The 25,818-nt window shown below is 38.6% G+C and overlaps 1 protein-coding gene across 10 annotated transcripts in view; it reads left to right on the plus strand.

Annotated features, from left to right (window-relative positions):
• LOC306876944 (collagen alpha-1(XVIII) chain-like) overlaps positions 1-25,818 on the plus strand; it is an 83,733-nt gene that overhangs the window by 52,704 nt on the left and 5,211 nt on the right. For 6 of the 10 annotated variants that reach the window (XM_079428405.1, XM_079428404.1, XM_079428399.1 and 3 more), the window contains 32 exons: positions 5,069-5,610; positions 8,019-8,102; positions 9,985-10,038; positions 12,572-12,647; positions 13,700-14,134; positions 15,194-15,306; positions 15,856-15,882; positions 16,359-16,556; positions 16,872-16,898; positions 17,131-17,193; positions 17,325-17,411; positions 17,498-17,545; positions 18,358-18,495; positions 18,703-18,765; positions 19,142-19,186; positions 20,461-20,592; positions 20,668-20,736; positions 20,814-20,840; positions 20,945-21,043; positions 21,146-21,181; positions 21,271-21,351; positions 21,434-21,463; positions 21,609-21,644; positions 21,939-21,998; positions 22,084-22,161; positions 23,668-23,703; positions 23,807-23,860; positions 23,960-24,031; positions 24,139-24,204; positions 24,342-24,366; positions 25,483-25,536; positions 25,740-25,774. In XM_079428405.1, the coding sequence (XP_079284531.1) occupies positions 5,069-5,610; positions 8,019-8,102; positions 9,985-10,038; positions 12,572-12,647; positions 13,700-14,134; positions 15,194-15,306; positions 15,856-15,882; positions 16,359-16,556; positions 16,872-16,898; positions 17,131-17,193; positions 17,325-17,411; positions 17,498-17,545; positions 18,358-18,495; positions 18,703-18,765; positions 19,142-19,186; positions 20,461-20,592; positions 20,668-20,736; positions 20,814-20,840; positions 20,945-21,043; positions 21,146-21,181; positions 21,271-21,351; positions 21,434-21,463; positions 21,609-21,644; positions 21,939-21,998; positions 22,084-22,161; positions 23,668-23,703; positions 23,807-23,860; positions 23,960-24,031; positions 24,139-24,204; positions 24,342-24,366; positions 25,483-25,536; positions 25,740-25,774 (2,990 nt within the window). The remainder of the gene's footprint in view (positions 1-5,068; positions 5,611-8,018; positions 8,103-9,984; positions 10,039-12,571; positions 12,648-13,699; positions 14,135-15,193; positions 15,307-15,855; positions 15,883-16,358; positions 16,557-16,871; positions 16,899-17,130; positions 17,194-17,324; positions 17,412-17,497; positions 17,546-18,357; positions 18,496-18,702; positions 18,766-19,141; positions 19,187-20,460; positions 20,593-20,667; positions 20,737-20,813; positions 20,841-20,944; positions 21,044-21,145; positions 21,182-21,270; positions 21,352-21,433; positions 21,464-21,608; positions 21,645-21,938; positions 21,999-22,083; positions 22,162-23,667; positions 23,704-23,806; positions 23,861-23,959; positions 24,032-24,138; positions 24,205-24,341; positions 24,367-25,482; positions 25,537-25,739; positions 25,775-25,818) is intronic. The other 4 variants (XM_079428398.1, XM_079428401.1, XM_079428406.1 and 1 more) reach the window with 1 other exon arrangement.

The raw sequence follows: 25,818 nt of genomic DNA on the forward strand, positions 1-25,818 counted from the left end.
AAGGAGGGATGTTTTGGCAAGAAACACTGTTTTTACTTTTCTATATTTAAAAAGCAGAATCACTCAAAGGATGTGTGTGTGTAGGCAGGAAGGGTCTTTAGCTGTCCAGCTGTAACCTCACCCCTTTCCCTCCTCCTCACGACATGTCAGCACACGGAGCCTGTGATGTTTCCATGTCTAGCTTATCTTCACAACTGGCTAAATATGTCTGTGCTGAGTGATATTAACATGAGATTGAAGGTTTCCATCCATAGTTCTTAAAAGCTCATGATCTCACCCAGCAGTCTGAGATTTATATATACTATATATATATATATATATATATATATATATATACTATAAAGTAGTATCCAGTAATATTTTTTTGTTTTGTTTATTTTTGTTTTGTTGTGTTGTGTGTTTTATTTTTTGTTGTTTTATTTTTAAGAGTTTATTTTATTGAAATTAGTTTTTTATTTTATTTTATTGACATTAGTTTTCTCGAAAATTTAATTTCTTCAATACTTTGTATCAAATTCTGATAACGTGGCTTTTTATTTTGGAGCCTAAATTTGTAATAGTTGGTAGGAAATTCCCCTGTCTCTGGCCAAAACAAGTTTTATATCACCTCAAGTCAAGCATAAGTACTTTTTTTTTTAACTTGCTGTCTCAGGAGTCTTATAAAGAATTTTCCTCTTCAGGAACTCGAGCTGCGTCGAAAATGCTAGGGGAATACCTCCAGCGTGACCGCGCTCTGAATCACACGTGTAATCTGTGGAAGGGCGAGACGTCTCTGCGTCTGCTTGCTCTCGGAAGGCTCTCTTTGAGGAGGGACCTTTCACCAGCATTCCTTGCGGTGCCGGTGCCGCTTCTGCCGAGGCGGAGCGGAGGCTGCACTCGTGGGAATTGCAGATGGACCAGATGGAGGGAATGAAGACGGGTGAGCCCCTATCTTCTTCCTTTCCCATCAGATCCAGCGCCCGCTCTCTGGAATCGGAAACCCACCCCGCGGTTTCTTCCCCCCTGAGAGAGGGCTCGACGCTCCGCCGGTCTTCCTCTGAGGAGGTGGATGTGAAGGACGTCAATGAGCCATTGTAAAGCTGCAGTGTTTGCACAAGCATATTATGAATGACGACATCATTATAGCAGCGTAAGAAATGCTAGAAATGGAGTTTGCGCTGTCAGCTCTAAAGAAAAGGGGCTGATTGTGCTTCTCTACGCCGTACGATCTCGCGGTTCCGGTCCGCCACTGCTAAGGCACGGTGGCGAGTGAGATTGCGGGGATCACAACATGCATCTGGCGGACGGGTTGGAGACGGGTTCGCCCTATATCCACCTGCATTCCCCAGATCTAGCACTCTCGCTCGGGGCTGGAAGCCCGCGGTGTGGTTCTTCCCCCTTTGAGTGAGAGCTCGCTGTTGCAGCGCGCGTTGCTGAGGCGACACGTGCATAACGGCATTCTCATTCTTATTATGAATCCATTTCATATCAGACGGTGTTTACTCACCTGGTTGTCTTTCTGCATTTAATTTTGAGGAATTAAATGATGCATTTCATCTAACTAGGAGAAGTTAGATGTGTATATATGTATACATATACATACAGTCAGGTCCATAAATATTGGGACATCGACACAATTCTAACATTTTTGGCTCTATACACCACCACAATGGATTTCAAATGAAACAAACAAGATGTGCTTTAACTGCAGACTGACAGCTTTAATTTGAGGGTATTTACATCCAAATCAGGTGAATGGTGTAGGAATTACAACAGTTTGCATATGTGCCTCCCACTTGTTAAGGGACCAAAAGTAATGGGACAGAATAATAATCATAAATCAAACTTTCACTTTTTAATACTTGGTTGCAAATCCTTTGCAGTCAATTACAGTCAATATTCTTCGGTCATCCACCACAGTTGTTTTCCGTGGTCTTCCGGGTCTTTTGGTGTTGCTGAGCTCACCGGTGCGTTCCTTCTTTTTAAGAATGTTCCAAACAGTTGTTTTGGCCACGCCTAATGTTTTTGCTATCTCTCTGATGGGTTTGTTTTGTTTTTTCAGCCTAATGATGGCTTGCTTCACTGATAGTGACAGCTCTTTGGATCTCATCTTGACAGTTGACAGCAACAGATTCCAAATGAAAATAGCACACTTGAAATTAACTCTGGACCTTTTATCTGCTCATTGTAATTGGGATAATGAGGGAATAACACACACCTGGCCATGGAACAGCTGAGAAGCCAATTGTCCCATTACTTTTGGTCCCTTAACAAGTGGGAGGCACATATGCAAACTGTTGTAATTCCTACACCGTTCACCTGATTTGGATGTAAATACCCTCAAATTAAAGCTGACAGTCTGCAGTTAAAGCACATCTTGTTTGTTTCATTTGAAATCCATTGTGGTGGTGTATAGAACCAAAAATGTTAGAATTGTGTCGATGTCCCAATATATATGGACCTGACTGTATATGTGTGTATAGGAGTCTCTTGGGACATTTCTCGAGTGAGAGCTGAGGAGAAACTTTCTCTGAGGAGGTTGAGGTGATCAGCAGGGCGGAGCAGCCCCAACCATGTTCCAGCTCCTCATTTAGGGAGCATCACTTCTCATACTCCCCATAATATTGGAGTCAGAATGGTGCTCCTGGGCCAAAGGCTTCTAGCAGAAGGCGGATCTGCGGACCGTCATTCTCGCTGGATAGTCTTTGGCTAAAATGTCCTGCTGCCTATGACCCAGGACTTCTGAGGGCCGGCCCCTCTGGGGAAGAGCGGCGTACATCGTTTTACACGGTGCCCATCTCTCCTCAGTGCCCTCAGGAGATCGGTCTGCCAACCCTGCCAGTGTTCCAGGGCGCAGTGGTCTCCAGCGAGCGCTTCTCTTAGTTTCTTCCACCCGGAAACGTAGCGGAACTGAGAGGCTCGCCGCCCCTTTGGGGGTCTTTAGAGCGGCCATCCCCTGCCGGCCTTCCGCTTCAGGGCACCGAGCTAGCAGCTCTAAGCACACCAGAGGTCAGTCTCGAGAGACTGGTTCCCTTAGTAGGCACCTGGCGGTGTGGGAGCCCCTGCTAAGCCTGTCTCATTGGGTCCTGCCCGAGCAGGCTCTGGTTCTATCAGTCTTCCTAGAAATGACGTGGGTCTGAGGACTGTCGTTTCAATGGGAGACTTCAGCTAAGGCAGTCCTGATGCTATGGTCCAGGACTCATGAGGGCAGGCCCCTCTGGGGAAGAGTGGCATACACCGCGGTACACGGTGCCTGTCTCTCCTCAGTGCCCTCGGGAGATCGGTCTGCCAACCCTGCCACGTACGGTGTTCCAGGGCGCATCGATCTCCAGCGAGCACACATCTCAGTTTCTTCCGACCAGAAACGTAGCAGAGCTGAGATGCTCGCCACCCCTTCCGGGGTCTCTAGAGCAGCTAGTTCGGTCGTCTTCTGCTGGTGTGCCGTTCCAGGACTCTCACTGAGAGCAGTGCACATTCCTGGGCATCTCAGTGTGGGAGCAGACGTTCTGTTGAGACAGGGGCTGAGGCCCGGGGAATGGATGCTTCACCCTGAGGTGGTGAAGCAGATATGGAGAGTGTTTGGCCAGGCACCTGGTGGACCTGTTTGCGACTCTGGAGACAGTGCAATGTCCTTTCTGGTTCTCTCTGACTCCTCCAGCTCCTCTGGGACTGGATGCTATAGTGCAGACTTTGCAGAGGCTTCGTCTGTACGCTTTTCCCCTTATCGCTCTGCTCCCAGGAGTTCTTGCGAGAGTGTTCTGAGACGAGGTCAGTCTACTACTGGTAGCGCCGTTCTGGCCAGGCAGAGTATGGTTCTCGGACCTGATTTCTCTCCTCGACGGCACTCCATGGGAGATTCCCGTCAGGAGAGATATCCTCTCACAGGCGGGGGGCACTATCGTCCACCCTCACCCGGAGCTGTGGAAGCTGTAGGTGTGGCCTCTGTTGGAGGCACAGCTCATAGCTTCCGGTCTCTCAACCGAGGTTGCTGAGACTATCCTCCAATCCAGAGCTCCCTCTACGAGGAAACTGTACGCCCTGAAGTGGAAGCTCTTCACTTCATGGTGTGGAGGTTGCCAGCTCGACCCAGCTAACTGCCCGATTGGTACAGTTCTGGAGTTTGTGCAGGCCTGTTCCTCCGCAGGGTTAACCCACTCCACCCTGAGGGTCTACATGGCGGCTATACCGGCCTACCGCGCCCTTCTCGGTGGCCTTTCAGTGACACCCCCAGTACATGTTTCCTCCAGAGGCTGAGGCCTCCGTCCAGAGAGCTTATGCTATGTGGTGGATCAGGATGCTATTCCATAGCCTCGAGTCCTCTGCTCTCCCCTTTTCTGGGGATCAAGACTCACTTCTCAGAAGTTGACCTTTGGGATGTGGGCCCCGGGCCCCGCCCACTTTAGCCACTCGTGGCCCTTTTCTCTCACCCTCGTTGTGCTCCCGAGAGATACACACAGGGCAGGGACTTGGAAGTCTGGCGGCTTGGGCATCTCATTCCCTTAGCGTTTTCGATGCAGCTCGAGTTCCTGAAGGGGAACCATGGTTACATACGTAACCTGAGACGTTTTTTAGGTTGTTCGCATAGTATAAAACATATTTATATATATTTTTAAAAGATTATCCTTAAGAAGGTCCTCTGGGAGCAATAAATCCAAGGGGTCACTTTCTATTAAAACTGGGACATTTTATTGGCTGATAAATGTACATTCTTGTGTGTTGTATATTGTTTCAGGATATCAAAAAGTCCCAAACACTAGTTACACGAAATTGATTATCCTTTAGATGGTAATCTGTCTTGTTTATTCACATTTTCCTCCTGAAAAAGGATGAAATTACTTTTAGCTTACTCAAGATACTGTATACAGCCAAAAATAATACTTTCTCACAGTATTTCACTTCTAAAGTCAAGACTCACCCCTTGATTTCCCTTCACAGCTGTCAATGTTGAGTACTTCCTCTACAATACATGTTTGAGCAGAATAATAAAGTGCTTTTTAACCTAGTCCCAGCCTGCTGCCCATCCCTGACCATTCACTTTTGTATTGTTCTTTGTGAACTCCATTTCAATTATTTTCCTTTCCTTCCGCAGAAGAAAGTGGAGTGTCGCTGTTGCAGTTAATTGGTGATCCTCCACCTGATGGCGTCTCCAAAGTTTTTGATGATGCTAACAACCCCGGCTATGTGTTTGACCAAAGCTCCAATGTGGGTCAGTCAGCTGCAGCCCACCTGCCCAACCCTTTCTTCCGTGACTTCTCCCTCATCTTCAACATAAAACCCACGTCCTCCAAGCCTGGAGTCATCTTCTCCATCACTGACCCAACTCAGAACTTCATGTATGTTGGTGTGAAGCTGTCAGCGGTGGAGAAGGGCAAGCAGTCTATCATCTTCTACTACACCGAGCCTGATTCGCAGAGCTCATACGAGGCGGCCAGGTTCTCCGTGCCCTCCATGGTGAACACCTGGACCCGGTTTTCCATCAGTGTTTTTAATGAGCGTGTTTCCCTCTACTTCGGCTGTGACTCAGATCCTCAGGTCATCAGTTTTGAGAGGTCTCCAGATGATATGGACCTGGATGCCGGGGCGGGAGTTTTTGTTGGTCATGCCAGTGGAGCAGACCCTGATAAGTTTTTGGTATGTACACAGTCCATACTTTCATATCATGATATCCCGGTTAAAACAAGTCAAATCAAAGCTTGGCCAGAAAAGGGAAAGTGCAGTGAAAGTCTCTGTGCTTGAGTGAATCCTGCATGATTTGATTGCTCAAATTGGCCAGTTTAAAACACAACAAACATTCTTGTCGTAAAATGGTCTACTCTTCTTTCCTTGTTGGACTAGAGTAGTTGATTGCTTTAAAAAACCACAGGGGAGCAATTAGATCTTGTTAGTTTTGTCTGGCAGTGTCCAGCATCTGACCCCACAGCTTGATTTCAGATAAGTGAAAACCGACCATTGCCCTATTCTTCCCCTGAATTAAGTCAGATAACAGCATACATTTATTTTATTTTATTGATAATTTTTATCAAATATATTTGTATATTATTTGTTTAATTATTTTTATTTTATTTATTGTTATATCAGTTAATGCAAAATATTATTTATATATGTAATATGTAGTGTATATATTTGTTTATTTAACATGTAGTTTATTTTTTATGTAATTGAATTGCGTACTTATTTATTACAAATTCATGTTTAATTGTATTTAAATCAATTTTTACTTGTATTGTATTTACATCAATATAAATTGGCATTACTTATATTTGACCCCCCCCAAAAAAATCTTTAGATTTCACTTTTTGTCAGGAAAGGAAGTTATCTTTTTGTCACAGGAAATTGTCTTGAGTTTTTATCAACTTAATATTAAACTAAAATAATCTAGAAATAATAAATAATTAAAAAATATGTAATCAATTTAAATAAATATATAAATAATATATAAACCATAAATAATTTGGTGGCACTATGAACTTGAAATAAAAAATATGATTTAAAATACTGTATATATAGAATTTACAGTATATATGAAAATAATTAACAAGAACAGCTTTTATAGGCCTACAGATTCTTCACCAGCTGCTGTACTACTAAAGCAGCCTAACTGATCTGTGAAGTGATGTGATTGAATGCCCTGCCTTGTTTCCACCAGTTATGCTAGTGCTTTCAAGCATGTTGTTCAATAACCATAGTGAGGCAACTGAGACAGCAGAAATGCCTCACATTTCCCAGAGCTCATAATGGCCACTCAAAAGCAGATGGATCTTGTTCAGTTCAGTATAGCTTCTTGTTTCATGTGGCTTCCATTTCCTGTGGGAACGCCACCATAAGGAGATGGCCATCATAATTACAGACCCGATTAAGCAGGATATGATTGCTATTTCATCCCTCTCATTAAGACCATGTGCTCATCTACAGAACTGTGGGGAGATCGGGTCTGTAAATCTGACCCCGCGTTGGGGCTGTAATAGGGTCTTGGCAGGTCACAGCATGAAACAAAAGTGCAATTAAGACATCATAAAGCTTCCTTCACTGCATTCTGCTACTAAACCTTTGACTTTAGTTTTGACCTGTCAGATCTTACCAGCAACTTACCCACAGTTCCTATTACCCCAAATGGGTCTTGAATGGAGATCAAGTTAAAGCGATAGTTCACCCAAAAATGAAATTCTGTAATCAGTTACTGATCCTCATATTGCTCCAAGTCTGTATGAATTTCTTTCTTTGTAGGCCACAAAAGGAGATATTTGGATGTTCATGCTGTTCCTTATGATAGTGAATAGATAATCAGACGTCACACAACTACCCTAACAGTAGTCCATAGACTATTGCACATTTTGATAGCTTCATTTGAGAAACTTTCAGTATTCACTGAAAATCTTCTGTTAAAGTTGCTTTCAAATCTCATTCATGTGATGCATTTTGAAATTTGCCACCCAATAATAGCTTAAATGTTGGTCTTCTACTCCTCAGAGTTATCATATGGCTTCAGATGACTTAAATAGAGAAGAAATAGTTGTATAGACTACTTTTATTGTGCTTTTTTATCCTTCTGGAGCTTGACGGCTCTTGGGCCCCATTCATTTTTATTGCATGGAAAAGAGCAGCATCAACATTCTGCTAAACATCTCCTTTTGTCTTCCACAGACTAAAGCAAATCGTATAGCATTGCAGCAATATGAGAGTGATTTATCGATGGGTGAATTCAAATTTTTTGGATGAACTATCCCTTTAATGAGTCATTTATATTAGCCATTGAATATAGAGATGTGTTGCTTGTATTAAATGTTATCACCATCTGTGCTGCAAACCATGAAAGGGAAATCCCACATGGAGAAGGGATAGCCATGTGTTTTAAAAGTAAGATATCAGGCACATATTGTAATCTGACAGCCAACGTTTTTGCCGTGGAAGGCAATGGCATGAAAAAAGCGCAGTGGATTCAGTTTCTAATGAGCAGCTGCCCTACAGTATGGACTGTATGTCACCACACCTGCCATGGCCATCAAAATAAGCTCACTAACCTGTGTGTGTGTTTGTTCTAGGGTGTTATTGGCGATATAAGGGTGTTGAAAGACCCTGGGGCAGCTGAACGGCACTGTGAAGAAGATGAGGATGACTTTGATGCGGTAAGACTTAAAGCCCATAAGTGTTCAAATAAGAGTGTCTAAGGACTTTTAAAGGCTTGTTTGGAGCATTTATTTCAAAACTTGGCGTGTTTAGTTTGGATCGTTTAGGTATATGTGAACACTGCAATCATTGTTGGATTCCAATATATCTCAATATTTTCTGGGGGTCTATTGATAATGATAAATAGATATTTTTTAGATATTTCCTTCAGGTCACTGAATCATTCATAAAACTGATTTGTTCAAAACACAGATTAATTTAATAGCGAAGTGCTTATGTGGTTTCATTTGGAAGTTTTCATTGATAAAGAAAAGCAAAAACAGAAAATAAAACAACTCAAAATTGTATCTTTTTGATTTTATAAAACAGTTCAGTAAGCAATATGACATTTACATTTGTGATGATATTCAGACCTTGTGTGATATTGCTTAACTATATAATTTGAAATGCTCGAACTGAACCAAGAAGAAAATGCAACATTGTAACAGTTTAAGTCCCTTTTTCGGAACCAAGCAAATGATCTACATGTCTAAAAACGCTCTAAGAGAAATAATCATTTTCACTCATGTGTCATGCCTTAATTATGTCTCAGCTTCCACGTCTCAGCAGCTTTGCCTCTGAACTAATTGTGAAAAGAGAAATAGCTACATAAATGCTTCACATCACAGCTACACACACTATTGAAAGATAAGCGGTTCTAATATGGGTGATTAATCCAAAGATTGGCTAATGCAGCGAGGTGAAAAGTACTGAAATTGTTCTCTGGGAGATCAGTTGCGTAAATCACAGTCCAGCCTGCATTCTCAAACAAGTGGATTGTTTTTTTATAAAAAGGAAAGATTTGAAGGCATGTGTTATAGTCAGTTATTGTGTAGTGTTTTATAAATGAGACCAGTGTGAAAGGAATAGCTCGCCTGGTGCAAGTGTTCAGATTTAGACTCTCTTCCCCAGGTGACTCATCTCAGAAGTGCTGCGGCATCATTTTACATTTATATTTATGAATTTGGCTGAAGCTTGTATCTAAACAACTTACAGTGCATTTTATGGTATATCAGTTCTTTGTTTCCTATATGAACTGAACAAACATCATACCAAAGCCCTACCAAAAGAGCTACATTTACATTAAACCTGAACCTTAAAGGAATAGTTCACCCCAAAATGAAAATGTTGTAATTTACTCATCCAATGTTTTTCCAACTAATTATAATTTTTTTCTTCCTTGAAACAAGAAAGGTGTGCAGACTGAATGTCTGAGATTTTTTCCACACAACAGAAGCGTATTTATAGTTTCAAAAAAGCCAAGAATTTCATAAAAGCCTCACAAAAATATAATTGAATCGAACAGTTTTATAATTGATGTGTTTTGCACACAGATACTGAACTAAATTGAAACAACACTTAAGTAAATTGAGCTGAATAAACTAAAGACACTGCTTTAACTTAAATTGAGTTAGTTTCGTAATTGATTAATTTGACAACATTAACAATTATCTTCCTGTATTATTATTGTAAAGCTGCTTTGAAAAAAAAAACTGTATTGTAAAAAGCGCTATATAAATAAATTTGACTTGTACTTCATGTAAGAACGAAAATAACGGATTCAGAACGACATAAGAATGAGTAACTTTTCCTTTTAAGGAGTACCTGGAGTGTTTGTCGACTGATAGTGCTTGGAATTCACTTCCATTCATTTCTAGAAAAGAATGTGTCGCCTCCAGTTAGGTTTTCCACAGGATAATGTTTTAATGCCCATCAGTCATGCGACGCATGACGTATTACATGCCCTCCAATGTCTAGATAAGAGTGTGATAAAAAGACGCTTTCTCATTGTTAACACTCAGGGAATTTATGTAGTATTCCATTCTCCTTCTGAATCTACAGGGATCAGGTGATTACGGAGCAAGTGGAGATGGAGAGGGACCACCATCAGTCCAGGTACTACTTTTGGGATCCATTTAATGTCCACACTTAAAACATCTAATGATGATCCAGAGGTTCCCGGCTATTTCCAGAGCAGCAGCCTGTGAGTTCTGGCAGGTCTGTTGCTGTCCACTTGCTCATCTTCTGGGGAATAGTCCCAGATGAATGTTATTATCTGCAGACCAATCCCAGATGTTAAAGCTCATCTTCCCATGCCTTGTGATACTAATCCAGAAATAGGCCATGTGGAAATTGAAATGAACCCTTTGCTACTGATGTGCGAGACCCATGTCTGAGCTTGCCAGAGCTAATTACAATGGAAAGAAACCAGGTGGCTGTTAGGTGTAGACTGCAAAGATCTTGTTCCATAAGTGTCTTCTGTTCATCAATGCTGAAGTTTAGTGTCATTTAAGTATGTTAAGGCCAATTTTTTTGTAGTTTTTTGTTTAATTTTGTGAGTATATTTTATTTATGTGAAGGTTGCTGCTTCTTAGCAGCGTCTTTCCTTTCACTTACAAGTATTTATTGCCATTATATTTGTTTTAACATCTTTAAACAGCTGCTGCCAAGCATGCAGGTATTAATTTAATTCTAACCTAGTCATTTTAAATTACACCGTTTTTGTTTGCTTTTGCAGTACGCAGTGTGTTTTAACACGCAGTGACAGAGAGAAATATGGCATTCCGAAGTGCTGTAAAGTAAGCTTTCTTTTGTCTTACCATGGAATCCATTTTGATGGATGCCACATTCCCCTCTGGGATATTTTCCACGCTTGTTTCACAGTCAATCCGACTCTCCTTGGAAAGTGCATTTGAGGAGAGGGCACCTGGTGGGCATGCATTCTTGCAAACAGTGTAGGCCTCTTTGTGTAATCTAATTTTATGAGATTATTATATCTAGAGGGGGAGAAGTAGTCTTGTGACAGTGTGGTAAACACATGTTTGACTTCATTACACTTTTCTGTAAAAAAGAAATGGAATTTCAGTATTCAGTCTTCAGTGCTCAAGTATTATTAGTGTATAATAATTTATCTCTATTATCAGAGACATTAAGTTTATGTAGACAAGCTTGTATGCAGGGGTCCAAAAGTCTGAGACCACACATGAAATTGCATTTAAATTTGGTATCCAATGTTTTTACTTGTATTTTGCATCCTTTTACACTCACATTATTAAAAATGTAAATATAGTTAAAAAAAAATCAAAAATGTAAATTAAACGATTACAATTCTAGAAATGCAGAAAATAAATGTTATCGAAATAGAAATGAAAATAATTAAAATTATTTATATATATATATATATATATATATATATATATACACATACTCATAATTCATTGAACGAAGAGTATACAGTATATATATATATGTATATGTATATATATATATATATATATGTATATGTATGTATGTATGTGTGTGTGTGTGTGTGTGTGTGTGTGTAACTCTTCGTTCAATCAGTTGTGAATATATAAATTATTTCTTGGTATTACACATTTACAACATTTTTCACTGTACAAATGGGTGTTTATACATTATGTGGATCTGTTGTATCAAATAGTTTCAAAAACCCCTATCTAGACGTAGGAAGTATATCAGAGCTAGAACTAATTCTAGTACTTTCCAAGCGATGTTCCAAATTGTTCTCCTAGAAGACCATGATGCAAAAAACATGTGGTGGCAAAGAATGGCCCCTTTTTTAATGCACAAGGAAATATTCTTCCGTGCCTTATGATCTCCTCCATGTCCTAAACGTCTCCAGCATAACTCAGTGTAATGTGTTCAAGGTCAGAGTAGCTGCCGAGATTCTCTGCAGCAGTGACTGTGATGGCAGATGTTTAGCAGCCCCTCCTCGTCTAGCCAGACAGCCCCCACCTGCCAACCCATGACCCCTATCTTTAGACCTCAGGACCCGTGGCCTGCATTCCCTAAGACGATCGTTCTCTTGGTCCGAAAATACACGCTGTCAGCATCCTCTCACACTGGCCATCAGTGCACTCCATGTCCTCTCGCCAATGTCTCCTTTTTCTCAATCCCGGCGTGAAATCTGAGGATCAGAATGTTCTAGAACCTGATACCTGCTATTTCATCAGTGGGTTCTGCTGTTTCAGCAGCACATGTTTTGTAAAGTGCAAGGTCAGGCCCGCTTTGTATCTGCGCTTCAATCATCCTGTCCTGGCAGCTTTTCTTCAAGGAGCTTTGTTAACTGTTAGCTGTAGGTCTGAATCTCTTTCCTAGTTTGGTGAATGGAGTGTGTGAGTATACAAATATCCATGCAGTCAGAGCCATGGTTCTTTGGTTTCCCATATCAAATGTCATCTAGTGTTTTAAGATGTTGATATTTTAGGCCACAGAGAGTCAAATTGTTTGTACACAAGCAGTGAAATGAAATTAAACCGTGTTGGAACAGGTATGAAAGGCATAAGAAGTGATATACTTTGGTTGTTTAAGGTATACTGTTATGTACAATGGAATTAAAAGTCTGATTGACACTATTTTGTAGTTTAATTATGTTAATTGCTATATTAATGTTATGCATCATTTGCAGCCGACCCCTCCCTCCTCTCGGCCGATCCAGCAGCCGCCGGTGACCAGCAGAACGCATGTTGAGAAGCAGCAGACAGGTGAGCTTTCATTTTGCTCAGTGTCAGGTCTGAACTGATCTGTCTGTAAAACATCAGCTTGTTGGACAGCACAGCTGTCAGTAGTATTTATTGCTCTGTTGAACACTTAAGTGGCTCTTTTTCTTCTTGGAAACTTGGTGTAATGTTCATTTTCTGGATTCATTTACAACTTTCTGATTCTGTCATTTCGTTCATGAAAGAAAATTCATTAATCAACCACCTTACTCAGAAAGTGTACCAATAGTGGTTGACCACTTTTAACTATGTTATGCTGTTGTGGCTGTACTGGTCAACCATTTCATGCAGGTCTAATCTAGAGTTTTCAGCAGAGTATTGAAGATGTATATAACGTAGATAGCATTCATGAAATAGATTATAAGTTTGCAAACATTTCTTTGAGATGTGATCGACTACTAGACTGACTTTATAAAAACTATGTGTGTTTATGGAAGCAGCCACTGTGATATTTGGCGCCCTCTACTGGCGTAAAACAAATTGGACAGTGTATTTTTACATTAAATTGCATAAGTATTCTGAAAAAGTTGAGTTATTCAGATTTTGTTATAGATGGCTTAAACACTGAAGCATTATTGCAGATTTTATGCATACATATCAACATTGCCTTTCAAAAATGTAATGCATTATAATGTAATTATTTGAATTATGTGTATATATATATATATATATATATATATATATATATATATATATATATATATATATATATATATATATATATTTATTTATTTTTAAACTCACAGTTGTTACTTATTATATTTATAAATACATTTATATTTGTGAAAATCTCATTATTAAGTTACAGGTTTAATATCACAATTACAGAACATAAAGTCACTGATAATAATGATAAAACCAACAGTATTGTTATTATATATTATTATTATATTTTAAAATAAGGTGTCAAGACTTTTTTTTTGGTTGTTTTTACTACCTCACATCAATACAGTTATCTACATATTTTTGTAAATGGTTTACTGAAGTGTGATCTTTCTTCAGAATGAGCTGAATTGGTAAGTTTTGTTGAACATTAGGCTCAGTCGATCTGGGAACTTCTGGGTCCTACGGTGATTCTCGACAAACATCCGGCTCATATGGAGGTTCTCAAAAAACGTCTGGTTCATATGGGGATTCCCGAAAAACATCTGTCTCCTACGGTGATTCTCTGCAAATATCTGGCTCATACGGTGATTCTGAACAAACTTCTGGTTCATATGGTGATTCCCAAACAAACTCTGGATCGTATGGTGATTCTCGACAATCATCGGGCTCATATGATGGTTCTCGACAAACGTCTGGCCGTTATGGTGACTCTCGACAAACGCTTGACTCAGCTGGTGTTAGCAGGCAAACTTCAGGGTCGTATGATGATTCTAGACAAGCTTCAAACTCTTTAAGTACGTCAGGCTCAGCTGGCGATGGCATACGGTATTCTGTGGAGTCCAGGCTCGATCCTGCAGGTCCAACAGGTGGGTCGCTAATGAAGAGAGGAAAATCTCTCAAATGGACATGAAATTTCTGGATAGAAATTCTCAGCAGAATCTCAGAATTTCTACATGATGCTTTGCATGAAAAGCTGGCAAAATGCTGTGGATGTGTAGAGATGCCCAAGAGGGACTGCAGCAGACTGGGAGCAAGCAGTAGTTTTGCTGCATATGTATGGTGTTTATTGCTATAATTGTTATATTGTATATGTATTGTTTTATCAAAACACTATGCTCATTGACCTGCTTATAGAAGCTTCTGCTGGTAGGCATATTCTTACATGAATATGTGGAGTTTGGCCGATCTTCCTTGAATATTGTCATGGTATTTTGTTATCTTATCTTATCTTGTCTTATCTTGTCTTATCTTATCTTATCTTATCTTATCTTATCTTATCTTATCTTATCTTATCTTATCTTATCTTATCTTATCTTATCTTATCTTATCTTATCTTATCTTATCTTATCTTGTCTTGTCTTGTCTTGTCTTGTCTTGTCTTGTCTTGTCTTGTCTTGTCTTGTCTTGTCTTGTCTTGTCTTAATCTGATCTTAATCTTATCACAAAAACATATCCAGGTCACATTTCACCACAAAAAATAATAATAAATAAAATATAAATGTATTTTTAAAAAATAAGATATTATAAGCCTTTTTAGGGCCATTTAGATATTCTGCATTCTCATAAAAATGCATTCTCAAATTATACATTCTAATTTTCATAAACATTTTGCACATTTTTTACTAAAATTCTTAATATCATAATGTGTCTGTATGTTTTATTTTACAGATTTTTTTTTTTATTCCAATAATTCTCAATTGAATTCTTGTTACTAAAAGTATGTCACTGTGTAAAAAAAAAATCTTATGTAAAAACAACAAAAAAAATCTTGAAAAGAGGCTTCATTTTCTACATGCAAAGTCTAATTTCTTATTTTGTTCTGTTGATTTTGGGGTGAGATATAAGCCAGATATGTTTTCCAAAATGTAAAGCATATAAGAGTAACTGTTATTTTTATATTAATCAGACATTTTTCAAATTTACAGGTGCAAAAGGAGAGAAAGGAGACAGAGGAGAGAAAGGTGACAGGGGTCTTGTGGGGCCTAAGGGTGATGCAGGATCTGGATCTGTGTCTGGTGGCGGTGCAAAAGGAGGGAAGGTGTGTTGAACCTCATTGAGTGTTTCTCTGAACAGCTTGGTTTCAAAATAAAGTAATAAGCCTTGAGAACTGGTCCATTACAGTAATTTAACTATAGTAAGGGATGTTGTTTTAAAATACTGTTTATGGTTGTCAAGCAACATTAATCTAATTCAACTGATATGCAATCTTAGGTGTGTGTATTTTGGTTAATGGTTCGGAATGTGGCTCATTCACTCAGAATTGAGAGTCAGAGCTATTAGTTTTATAGAAGCAGCTATGTATCTAAACTATATAACAGCTTTTTATATAAAAAAAAAAAAAATCATAACCGAGGCTCTGCTAATAGCTAATATGAGATGACTTCTGACTTTATATGGAGTGGTTGTTCAGACATAATCCAGAGATACAGGGCCCTTTTCTTTCATCGAATTGTTACATTGAAGTTTTATGCCCTTCAAAATTCACAGTAATGTGTGAAGTCAATGATGGGGAGCTTGAATGTTCAGCCATCTGTTAGAGTGGTGAGAGTGGCAGACAGGTCAATCATTTTTGTCTGTGTTTTCACAGGGTGACGCAGGAGAGAAAGGATTGAAGGTTTGTTCTGATGCTTCTACCTTGACATAACTGTGACAACATATTTTGCATCTGTTAAAGTGAATTAAAGGAAAAGTTCATGCCAAAATGAAAATTTAGTCATCATTCACACACCTTCTTATCATTATTATTTTTTGTAAAACACAAAATTAGATAATAGGCAAACAAATGATCTGCCTAACGTCTGTTTTTGTGTTTCATGAAATAAAATACTAATAGTGAATGCAAAATTATCATTTGTTGCTGAGCTCCCCCTTTAAGAGTAAATATTAATTTCCTCTTTTAATGCATATTCGTTTACTGACTTACATGAAGCTTTTTCTCATTTACAAAGCTTGAAGTCCATTCACACCAAGAGCAATATTCTTTTAAATTTGGAATGATTTTCAAACCTATACCATTATCATTATAGTTATCATACATGGTGTGAACGGGCTTTTGTTTATGCTTAAATCTTTCTTGCTTTTTGGTTTCAGGGCAATCCTGGTTTTGGTTATCCTGGATCAAAGGGTGACCGTGGCCCTCCTGGGCTTCCAGGGCCTCCCGGTCCCCCAGGGCCCAGTGCAGAGGTAGAAGTAAGGGGAGATGGGTCAGTTGTGCAGAAGGCGGCAGGACCAAGAGGACCACCTGGACCATCAGGACCCCCTGGCCCTGCTGGAGCTGATGGTGAGCCGGTGAGTAGATCACAGTCAAAGGAATGGTTCAATTACTGTCTCTATTTTCTATTAGTGAATGCATTTCCATTTAAAAGGAACAGCGTTATATCATAACCGTATGTGTCATAAGTGGTCTTGCATTTGCCGTTGATGTGTTAGAACAGTAATAGATCCCTATGGTGTTCCCCATCACAAGCAGAGAATGATGTTAATACAGCTTTAAGACATGCATCACTGCAAACACAAAGGCACATTGTGTTTCTGCCCTTGAGACTATGCATAATGCATTGGTCATATCTGAACAAAACTAATATTCTCTCCTCTCCTTTATAGGGTGACCCTGGTGAAGATGGAAAAGCTGTAAGTAATGCATTTCATAAAACTTTGTTATAAAATAGACCTGGGTCAAGTACATTTTTCAATATTTTTCATTTTTCAATTTGAAATTATACCTACTTGTGTATTTGGGGGGAACGGTTTGTTTTTACTATACAAAATGGGAAGAAAAGTCTGATTGTATTTTTGATTTTGCGTGTGTTTTTGCATTCATACGTTTCATGTGCAAATAATTTAAAATCTGCTTTTGTAACAGGGTCAAGTTGGACCTTCTGGTTTTCCTGGAACTCCTGGGAGTTCTGGACCCAAAGGAGAGAAAGTAAGTATCGTTGATGTCCATTATCTTGGCTTATTATGACAGTATCAGGGTTGTGCACCATTTAGAATTGAATTGTGAATGCCTTTTATGGTATGCCAGTTCAACGTTTTGTTCTTATGTTTTCATTTTAGGGAGAACGAGGTGAAAGTCAGCCAGGACCTCGTGGGCCTCCAGGACTTCCTGGCCCACCGGGACCCCCATCTCACTCTGATAGGCCTGTGAGTTCATCATTAGTCAGCTGTTTTCGTGATCGCTTTCCTTTTAAAAACTGTTTCATAATCTATCCTCTGTATTCATGTTATAGACATTTGTGGACATGGAGGGCTCTGGATTTGATTTGGACAGTGTGCGGGTACGTCCTTAATATATTAACTTATAGGATTAATTCAGATCTAGTATTCAACAGCTAGAAATCACCATTTAGAAAGATGTGTTATTCATTGTGGAAAATTTTCAATTTACTTCATATATACTAATGGTTGAAAAGATTGGGGTTGGTAAGATTTTTTAATGTCTATGAAACAAGTCTCTTTTGCTCACCAAGGCTGCATTTATTTGATCAGAAATACATTAAAAACAGTAATATTGTGAAATATTATTACAATTTAAAATAACTGTTTTCTATGCCTAATATATTTTAAAATACCTGTGATGGCAGAGTTACATTTACATTACATTTACATTTATTCATTTAGCTGACGCTTTTATCCAAAGCGACTTACATTGCTATATATGTCAGAGGTCGCACGCCTCTGGAGCAACTAGGGGTTAAGTGTCTTGCTCAGGGACACATTGGTGTCTCACAGTGGATTTGAACCCGGGTCTCTCACACCAAAGGCATGTGTCTTATCCACTGCGCCATCACCACCCCAAAAACAGTTGAATTTTTTGTAGTTATTACTCGAGTTGTCAGTGTCACATGACTTCAGAAATTAATCTGATATGCTGTTTTGATGTTCAGGAAGAATTTCTTATTATTCAATGTTAAAAACTGTTTTTGGATGCTTAATATTGTTGTAAAAACTGTGATAATATTTTTGGAAGTTGGAAAAATAGCATTTATTTGAAATGTTTTGTAACGTATTAAATGTCTTTACTGTAACTTTAGATAAATTTAACATGCCCTTGCAGTTCTTTACTTAGTAACTTTTTATTTGTTGATAGGCAATGCCTGGTTTGCCTGGCCTGCCTGGTCCTCCTGGTCCCGCTGGTCCCCCCGGTCCCCCTGGCGCTGGGTCTTCAGGCTCTGGTGGCTTTGGGCCTCCTGGTCCTCCTGGGCAAAATGGAGCTCCAGGTCAACCGGTAAGTATAAGGTGACATGATGCATGTTTATAACCTTTGATTTGGATATGTTGTGTCAGAAGTGTTTATTTGTAAAAGACGTGGCCATGTGGGTAATGTGTGTGCTCTGATTGTTTCTCCCTGTCATTTTGTGTATTGATAAAGTCATAAAAATTGATAAATAAATCAATAAATTCAAAAAAGGATCTTGTTTTTTGTTTTTTATAGGGACTTCCAGGTCCATCAGGTGCTGATGGAAAACCAGGCTTACCTGGCCCAAAAGGAGAAAAGGTAGGAAGTCCAATCTCTTCTATTATAACCTAAAAAGAACAGGGAATTTAACACTGTGATTTATAAACCTACAAAACCTTAGAAATTCAAGAAATCTGGTTGGACCCTCTCATCACAGTCTGGCATGTAAATGTTAATTCAACCTGGCTGTCTCAATAAAATGATTTCTAAAACATCCTTATGCTGTAATCACAAACGACTGGAAAGGTCATGGAAAAGTCATGGCAATCCATTGGTAAAAAAGTGTAGGAACCCTGTCCATACATCGATAGCTGTGCTGGTCCTTTAATGGATTTGGACTTGCATAATTCAGCTCTGTTGAGATCCTTGTAATGGGAGCTATCTTTAGACACTGGACTGATTTTGTGCTCCACAGGGTGATGCCGGTGAGCTGGGCCTACCTGGACCTGTGGGAGTGAAGGTCAGTTTGCGTAATATGTGCACCTCGTGAGAAACCTCTAAAACACTTGTGCACAGTATGCACATGTTCGTCTGCATATCACATATTTGAATGCTAAGTATAAATGTTCTGTACAAGCTCAGCAATCTGTAATGCTCTGTATGCTTTTAATAGGAATTAAATAAAAAAAGAATGTCATAATGTACTATCCAGGCGTGACGAAGCAAGATCCATTGAGAAGTAATCTCTGTCCTCACAATAATGATCACTAATCTATATGTATAATATATAGTTTTGTGCAACAGGATTTTGTACAAGTGAGATTTCAGTCAGAATCAGAAATACAAACCTGTCAGTTTTAAAGAGGTTTCTAGACTGTCAAATGTTATACTTTTTTCTCACATTAAAACATTTGCCCATGCCTTTGATTAGTTGATTTTGCTATTTTCAATTATCTTTTATGTACAGATTTTTTTGTTTTGTTTTACCCTTCTCCAAGACCGAGACTTTCAGTCTTAATGCATGAAAATCTATAATTAAATATTTTTTAATCATAAAAATAAATATGACAATCTAAACAAAGTGAAATAATCATAAACCATTTCAGTATTTACAGTATTTTATGAAAATGATTTAGATAGTGTTCTTGGTTACCAAGCAGACGGAATTCCCTTAATGTGAAATTGTTTTCGTTAAGATAAAAATGATTTCATAACAGATTTTTTTTTATTGTGCAGTATTTCCAGTCAAGCTGTAACTTTGTCAAAAAACACTGTAAAAGATACATAAAAAGGAGTCGTTTTAATCCAGAACTCTTGAAAATGTCATTTCCACTACAGATTGCTTTCAAACACAGTGCATACTTTGAAATGTAGTGGAAAAAACAGCTTTTTTTTTCAGAAAACAGCTTTTTATGAAACAGTCAAACCCACGGGGTTCTTTTATGCTTCTGTCTCTGTAGCAAAACTCCTACTTTCCCAGCTATCTCTATGATCTTCTCTCCTACTCTACCTCATCCTTCTCCTCTAAAGCTGCAGGGTGGCAGGTAGCAGGTCTTGATTGTGGCAATCGATTTTCTTCACAAACATCTAAACTTTCTACTCTACAGTTCTAATACTTGAAATGTAACATTATATTACTATACTGATGGTAGTGTGGACTCTTTGTGACATTGCTTTGTTGATGCATTGTCTGAAAGTGCAAACTAACATGTTGTGCTCTTGGAATCTTGAACGCTAACTTCATTGATCTACTAGTCACCTTTTTCATTGATTTCTTTCTCCTTGTGTTTAAAGGGTGCCAAAGGTTCTCTTGGTTCGCCTGGCCTTCCTGGAGAGGGTGGACTTGCTGGTCTTCCAGGACCAATGGGACCTGTTGGACCACCTGGGCCAGCTGGTCCTCCTGGCCCAAGCTATCATGTTGGTTTTGTAAGTATTAGTCAATTATACTTAGCGTCTTTTAGGAAAAATGCAAAAAATATTGAGTTCTCTGTATGTGTTCAGGATGATATGGAGGGCTCTGGTGTTCACTTCAGTTCAGTCCCTGGAGTAAGAGGACCAATAGGAGTCCAGGTTTGTTTTTCTGTTGTACTTTATTTACCATTGTTGATCTGTAGCGGTTAATGTACTGCAATCCTATTTAATTTCAGGGACCTCCTGGTGCCCCAGGACCACATGTAAGACTTCATTTATTTGATCAAATGAGATTTATATCCTAAAGAAATCATATTTAGATCATACCTAGAGGACTTTTTGTATTTATTTATATCTTGTTCCTCAGGGTAAGCCTGGCTTCCCAGGATTTCCTGGTGAGAAAGGCAGTGAGGGACCTCAGGGAAAAGATGGCCAACCTGGTTTGGATGGCTTCCCTGGACCACAGGTGCGTTTCATTTTAATAAAACTCTTAGGTGCAAATTTACTAAACAGCCACTCTGATGTGCAGTACTTCAGGCTGATTTCAATGTTTTGCATTTTCCTGCAGGGACCAAGGGGCGACAAGGGAGACCGAGGTGACAGGGTGAGTTTACGTTTGGTCTGAAGTGGTTTAATGACTTTGAAATTGTAAATGACTTATTTAATCATTGTTAAATGTGATCATTTGTTTAGGGTGAACCTGGTCGAGATGGAACTGGACTTCCAGGTCCACCCGGCCCCCCTGGACAAATTATTTATCGTTATTCTGAAAATGTAAGTCTTCACATTTATATTGCTTTTTTGCCTATAATGGTTCATGTTTTATTTGAACTGCTTGTCATTTTGTTCTGCACAGTATGATGAAACTGGAGGACCAGGGCATCAGGTATGAAAATCTTTCTTCGGGTAGTCTATTGTTAGTATAATAGATGACATTAGGATACCAGAAATTTTCTTGTCGGCATTGAAATACAGACTCATAACCTCAAAATTTTGTAATATTCATATATTGTTTATTGTATGATTTTCAGGGTGGGGCTGGTTTTCCTGGTCAAGCAGGATTCCCAGTAAGTACTGCATCATATATTAAATATATATTATATACACAAGTGGTCAGAATTCCCTTGGTAAATATGATCAAAGAAGGCTGTGGAAATAAATCTGTATTGTTAATCCTTTTGATCTATTATTTAAAAAATTTGCAAAAATCTAACCTTTCATTGGAGAATAAGAATTTAAAATGGGGGGAAATATCATTATGAAATAAATGTTTTTCTCTAACTCTAGCACTTTCTATTCTAATTTTATTTGATCTATGTGTTTTATAATCAATCTTGCACTCCATCTACTTAACCAATCAGGGCCCAATGGGACCAAAGGGTGACAGAGGAGAACCTGGTTTACCAGGCTATGACATTAAGGTTTGTGAGCAAAAACCAATAGAAAATCTTAAAATGAAGTGCTTAAAATCCAGAGTTCACTGCTGCAACATAATTTTGTTTGTAGGGGGAGAAAGGAGAACCCGGACTTATTCTTGGACCTGATGGAAACCCACTTTACCTCAGTGGACTGACAGGCCAACAGGTTGTTTTGTTTTGTTTTTGGTTTGAAAGTGAATTGGATATTGAAATGTCCAGGGTTGTCATTTATAAACTCTCTGTAGATTTCATCCGAAAAGTGTACGTAGGCACAAAAGCTAGATTTTGCGTACGCACAAAAGTTTTCAGATTTATAAAACCATGCGTAAGCCAGAACCTGCGCAAAAATCCCTTTATAAATCCCAGTCATGGGAAGATTGTGTGCATTTGCATCTCCACCTCGACTCCTCCCCGAAATCACCATATATGGAGTTTACAACACCTAGTTTTACTATGCATAACCTCATCTGCATATAATTTCTGTGCATATTCCCATCCACATGACATCATGTTTAACACCGTCAAAGGTACAAGACATTAAGGAAATATGAGATACGGACTATAAAAGCCATTTGTGCCATACACATTCATTTTTATTGCTAAAAATCATCCAGTATCCTTGTTATGTTTTAGAATAAATATATCAAAATATCCATAAAAACTGTTTAAAATAGTTCTCAGAAAAATAATTTAGAATAGAGTTGATCTCATTCATTTCCACTGGTCAAATAATATTTCAATTGTTTAAAACAATTTGAATTAATGTAAATGAATGCAGATGAGATGTGCCGTTTTAAAGATAAATTATTGTGCACCTGTAGCACTCCTCGCTGTCATTAAAACATAACCACAGGAAAAGTAATCAAGTGCATCCACTACAAATAGGCTATGTCTAAATTCATATAATTTTGGTTTAACTTCTGTGTAATGATGACTTTATGTAATTTCAGTGCTTATCTCCATTAATGAGAGTGGAATATTTAATGTAAATGTATATGATGAAATGAAAACAGTTTAAAATCGTTGTTTACTTCATTACTTTTCTCTCTCCAGGAAAAAAAGTCTGTACGCATAGGTCAGAGTTTGCGTGCAGGTGCGCAATATTTCCCGTCAAGTTTGTTTTTTATAAAACCCACCTTTTGCATATGAAGTGGCGTACGCCTCTTTCAGGGCAGGATTTGTGCGTACGCAACGGTTATAAAAGAGGCCCCAGGAAACATACAGTTTTGACTTTTGGTCACGAAATAATTAAAATAAATAAAAGTTCCATTTGTGTTTCTTCATATTTTTAATGACTTAACCCTCTGGGGTCTGAGGTGATTTTGGGACCCTTGAGATGTTTTGACATGCCCTGACATTTGTGCTTATTTCAGCTACTTATAACATACTATTGGCCAACATGTATTTTTTTTGTGTTCAGCACAGACTGTGCTACAATAACATGTGAGCAAGATTGATGTATATGTTCGCATTTTTTTAGAAAAAAAGAGATTATGCGTGGTTAGTAAGATTTGGGGGGAAAATGTAGCTGAAATAAGGCCATAAAACATATACTGAATAAGTTCTGAATAAGACTAACATTCAAAAATGAGGAAAATAGTAAAGATTAAATAGGTGTACAAACATTTTAGTACTGTACATCAAAATTAATTTGTTTTTTTTCTCTCTGTAGGGTGAGAGAGGGCTTCCTGGACCAGTCGGACCTCTTGTATGTTTGTATTTGTTAAAAAAAAAAATTAAGTTAAAAGTTAACACTATTATATATTTGGAACATTCTGAGCAACATCTAAGTCATGCCACATTTTATTCAGGGTCCAGCTGGACCTTCTGGTTTGAAAGGTGAATTTGGAATGCCAGGCAGACCCGTAAGTCTCTCAACTTTCATCCAAAAAAAAAAAAATCCTTGACAGACAACAGCATATTTAACTGACTGTGTACTTAATTAATTAATTTTCTGGCTGTAGGGCCGTCCAGGTGTGAACGGATACAAAGGAGAGAAGGGAGAACCAGGGTCAGGCTCTGGATATAGCTACCCAGTCAGTAAACCACAAGATCATGAATTTGAAAATACATGCAGTTTGTTCCTTTGTTGATTGTTATATAGATAGCTTTTCCCACATAAGTTATTTTGTGTCTTTTCAAGGGTCCTCCTGGTCCCCCAGGACCCCCTGGTCCCCCTGGACCTGCTGTGCCCTCGGACAGATTCGGTGTAAGTGCTTTTTGTGTCAAATAATCTGTAATTCATGCATGAAATGTTGCAAAATGAGCTCCATATGCTGGCTATGCTACATTTAAGTAGTCATGATTGCAACAGCAATAATTTGCAATCTTCTTTTTCCATTTCAGAGATATGAAGATTATTCGAGGCCAGGTAGGTTGTTACAGTTATTCTTGTCTCTGCAGATAATCAAAAGATATTTTGTCACAAGGTCCTTAACGTCAACGTGAAATCAAAATGTACTCTATTTACATTGTTAAAGTACTTTCGTGATCTTACTGTACATGATCTAACTGTGAATGGCTTCTTAAAAAAAAAAGACATAAAAAATTCTGACACTTTTTCTTTACTGCTGATGTAATGAACTTCGTTTTGGTCCAATTAGTTCAAGTTCAAGTTTATTTGTATAGCGCTTTTTACGATACAAATCGTTGCAAAGCAGCTCTACAGGAAATTAAGTTTCCACAATATATTTATATATTGCAGAAACTTAATATATTTAACTTATGGCAAAATGTGGTAATTCTGTATGTTGTCTGAGCTTTGGCATCCTCTGAGGTCCTCTGAGGGGTTGGCATCATCTTTTCTCAGGTGTTGGGTCATCTCAGATCATTTAAGGGTTGGATCCAGACTGAAGCTTCTGTCATTCCTAGTAACCACGGGATGTTAATCAGAAACAGAGAAACAAATAGACACATAATTAGCGTAGCTGCTGTTCCATCTAAGTAAAAATGATTTGTTCAACCCAAGCTAAAGAATAATGTACATTTGATCAGATATAACTGCAGTACAAGATTATAAGATGCATTATGTGAATGCTTGGCTAAAGAGATGTGTCTTTAATCTAGATTTAAACAGAGGGAGTGTATCTGAACCCTGAACGTTATCAGGAAGGCTATTCCAGAGTTTGGGAGCCAAATGTGAAAAAGCTCTACCTTCTTTAGTGGACTTTGCTATCCTAGGTACTACCAAAAGTCCCGAGTTTTACGACCTTAGGGAGCCGGTTGGATTGTAGCGTGGTAGAAGACAAGATAGGTACGCAGGAGCTATGATTTTATCCATTGGGCAGGATTAATGGATAAAATCAAGTCCCAACCTACATTTTATTTCCCTTTCAAATTACTTGTTTTGCTCAAACATATTCAACATTACAGGAGAAAAATGGATTGAGGACTGCATTTCATATTGATTTTAACAGAAATTAGTTCAAATGTCAAAATTATAATATATTCGACAACTTTGAACAATGTGTTGTTTTGTTTTCTTAAGCTATGAAAGGAGAGAAAGGAGACCAGGGATCTCCTGGTGTTCCAGGATCACCAGGTAAAATTGACCACTCTTGCTGTTTCTAGAAATTCGGGGCCAATGGCAGGCAGGAATAACAAGGCTGTCTCAGCCTCTGTAAATCTGAGTGACTCCCTGGCTAAAGTTCCCTGATTTACTAGCTTGATATCATTCTCAAATCACTGTAAAATATATTGTGTTATTTAATGTATTTGTTGCAATATTCTCTCATTTTTCCACAGGTTTTTCCTCTAACTTTGATATATATGCCCTAAAGGTATGTGATTCTCTAAATGAAAGTATCGATGAAACAATTTGATT

The sequence above is a fragment of the Barbus barbus genome (assembly GCF_936440315.1).
Source record: "Barbus barbus genome assembly, chromosome: 11".
Lineage (NCBI taxonomy): Eukaryota > Metazoa > Chordata > Actinopteri > Cypriniformes > Cyprinidae > Barbus > Barbus barbus.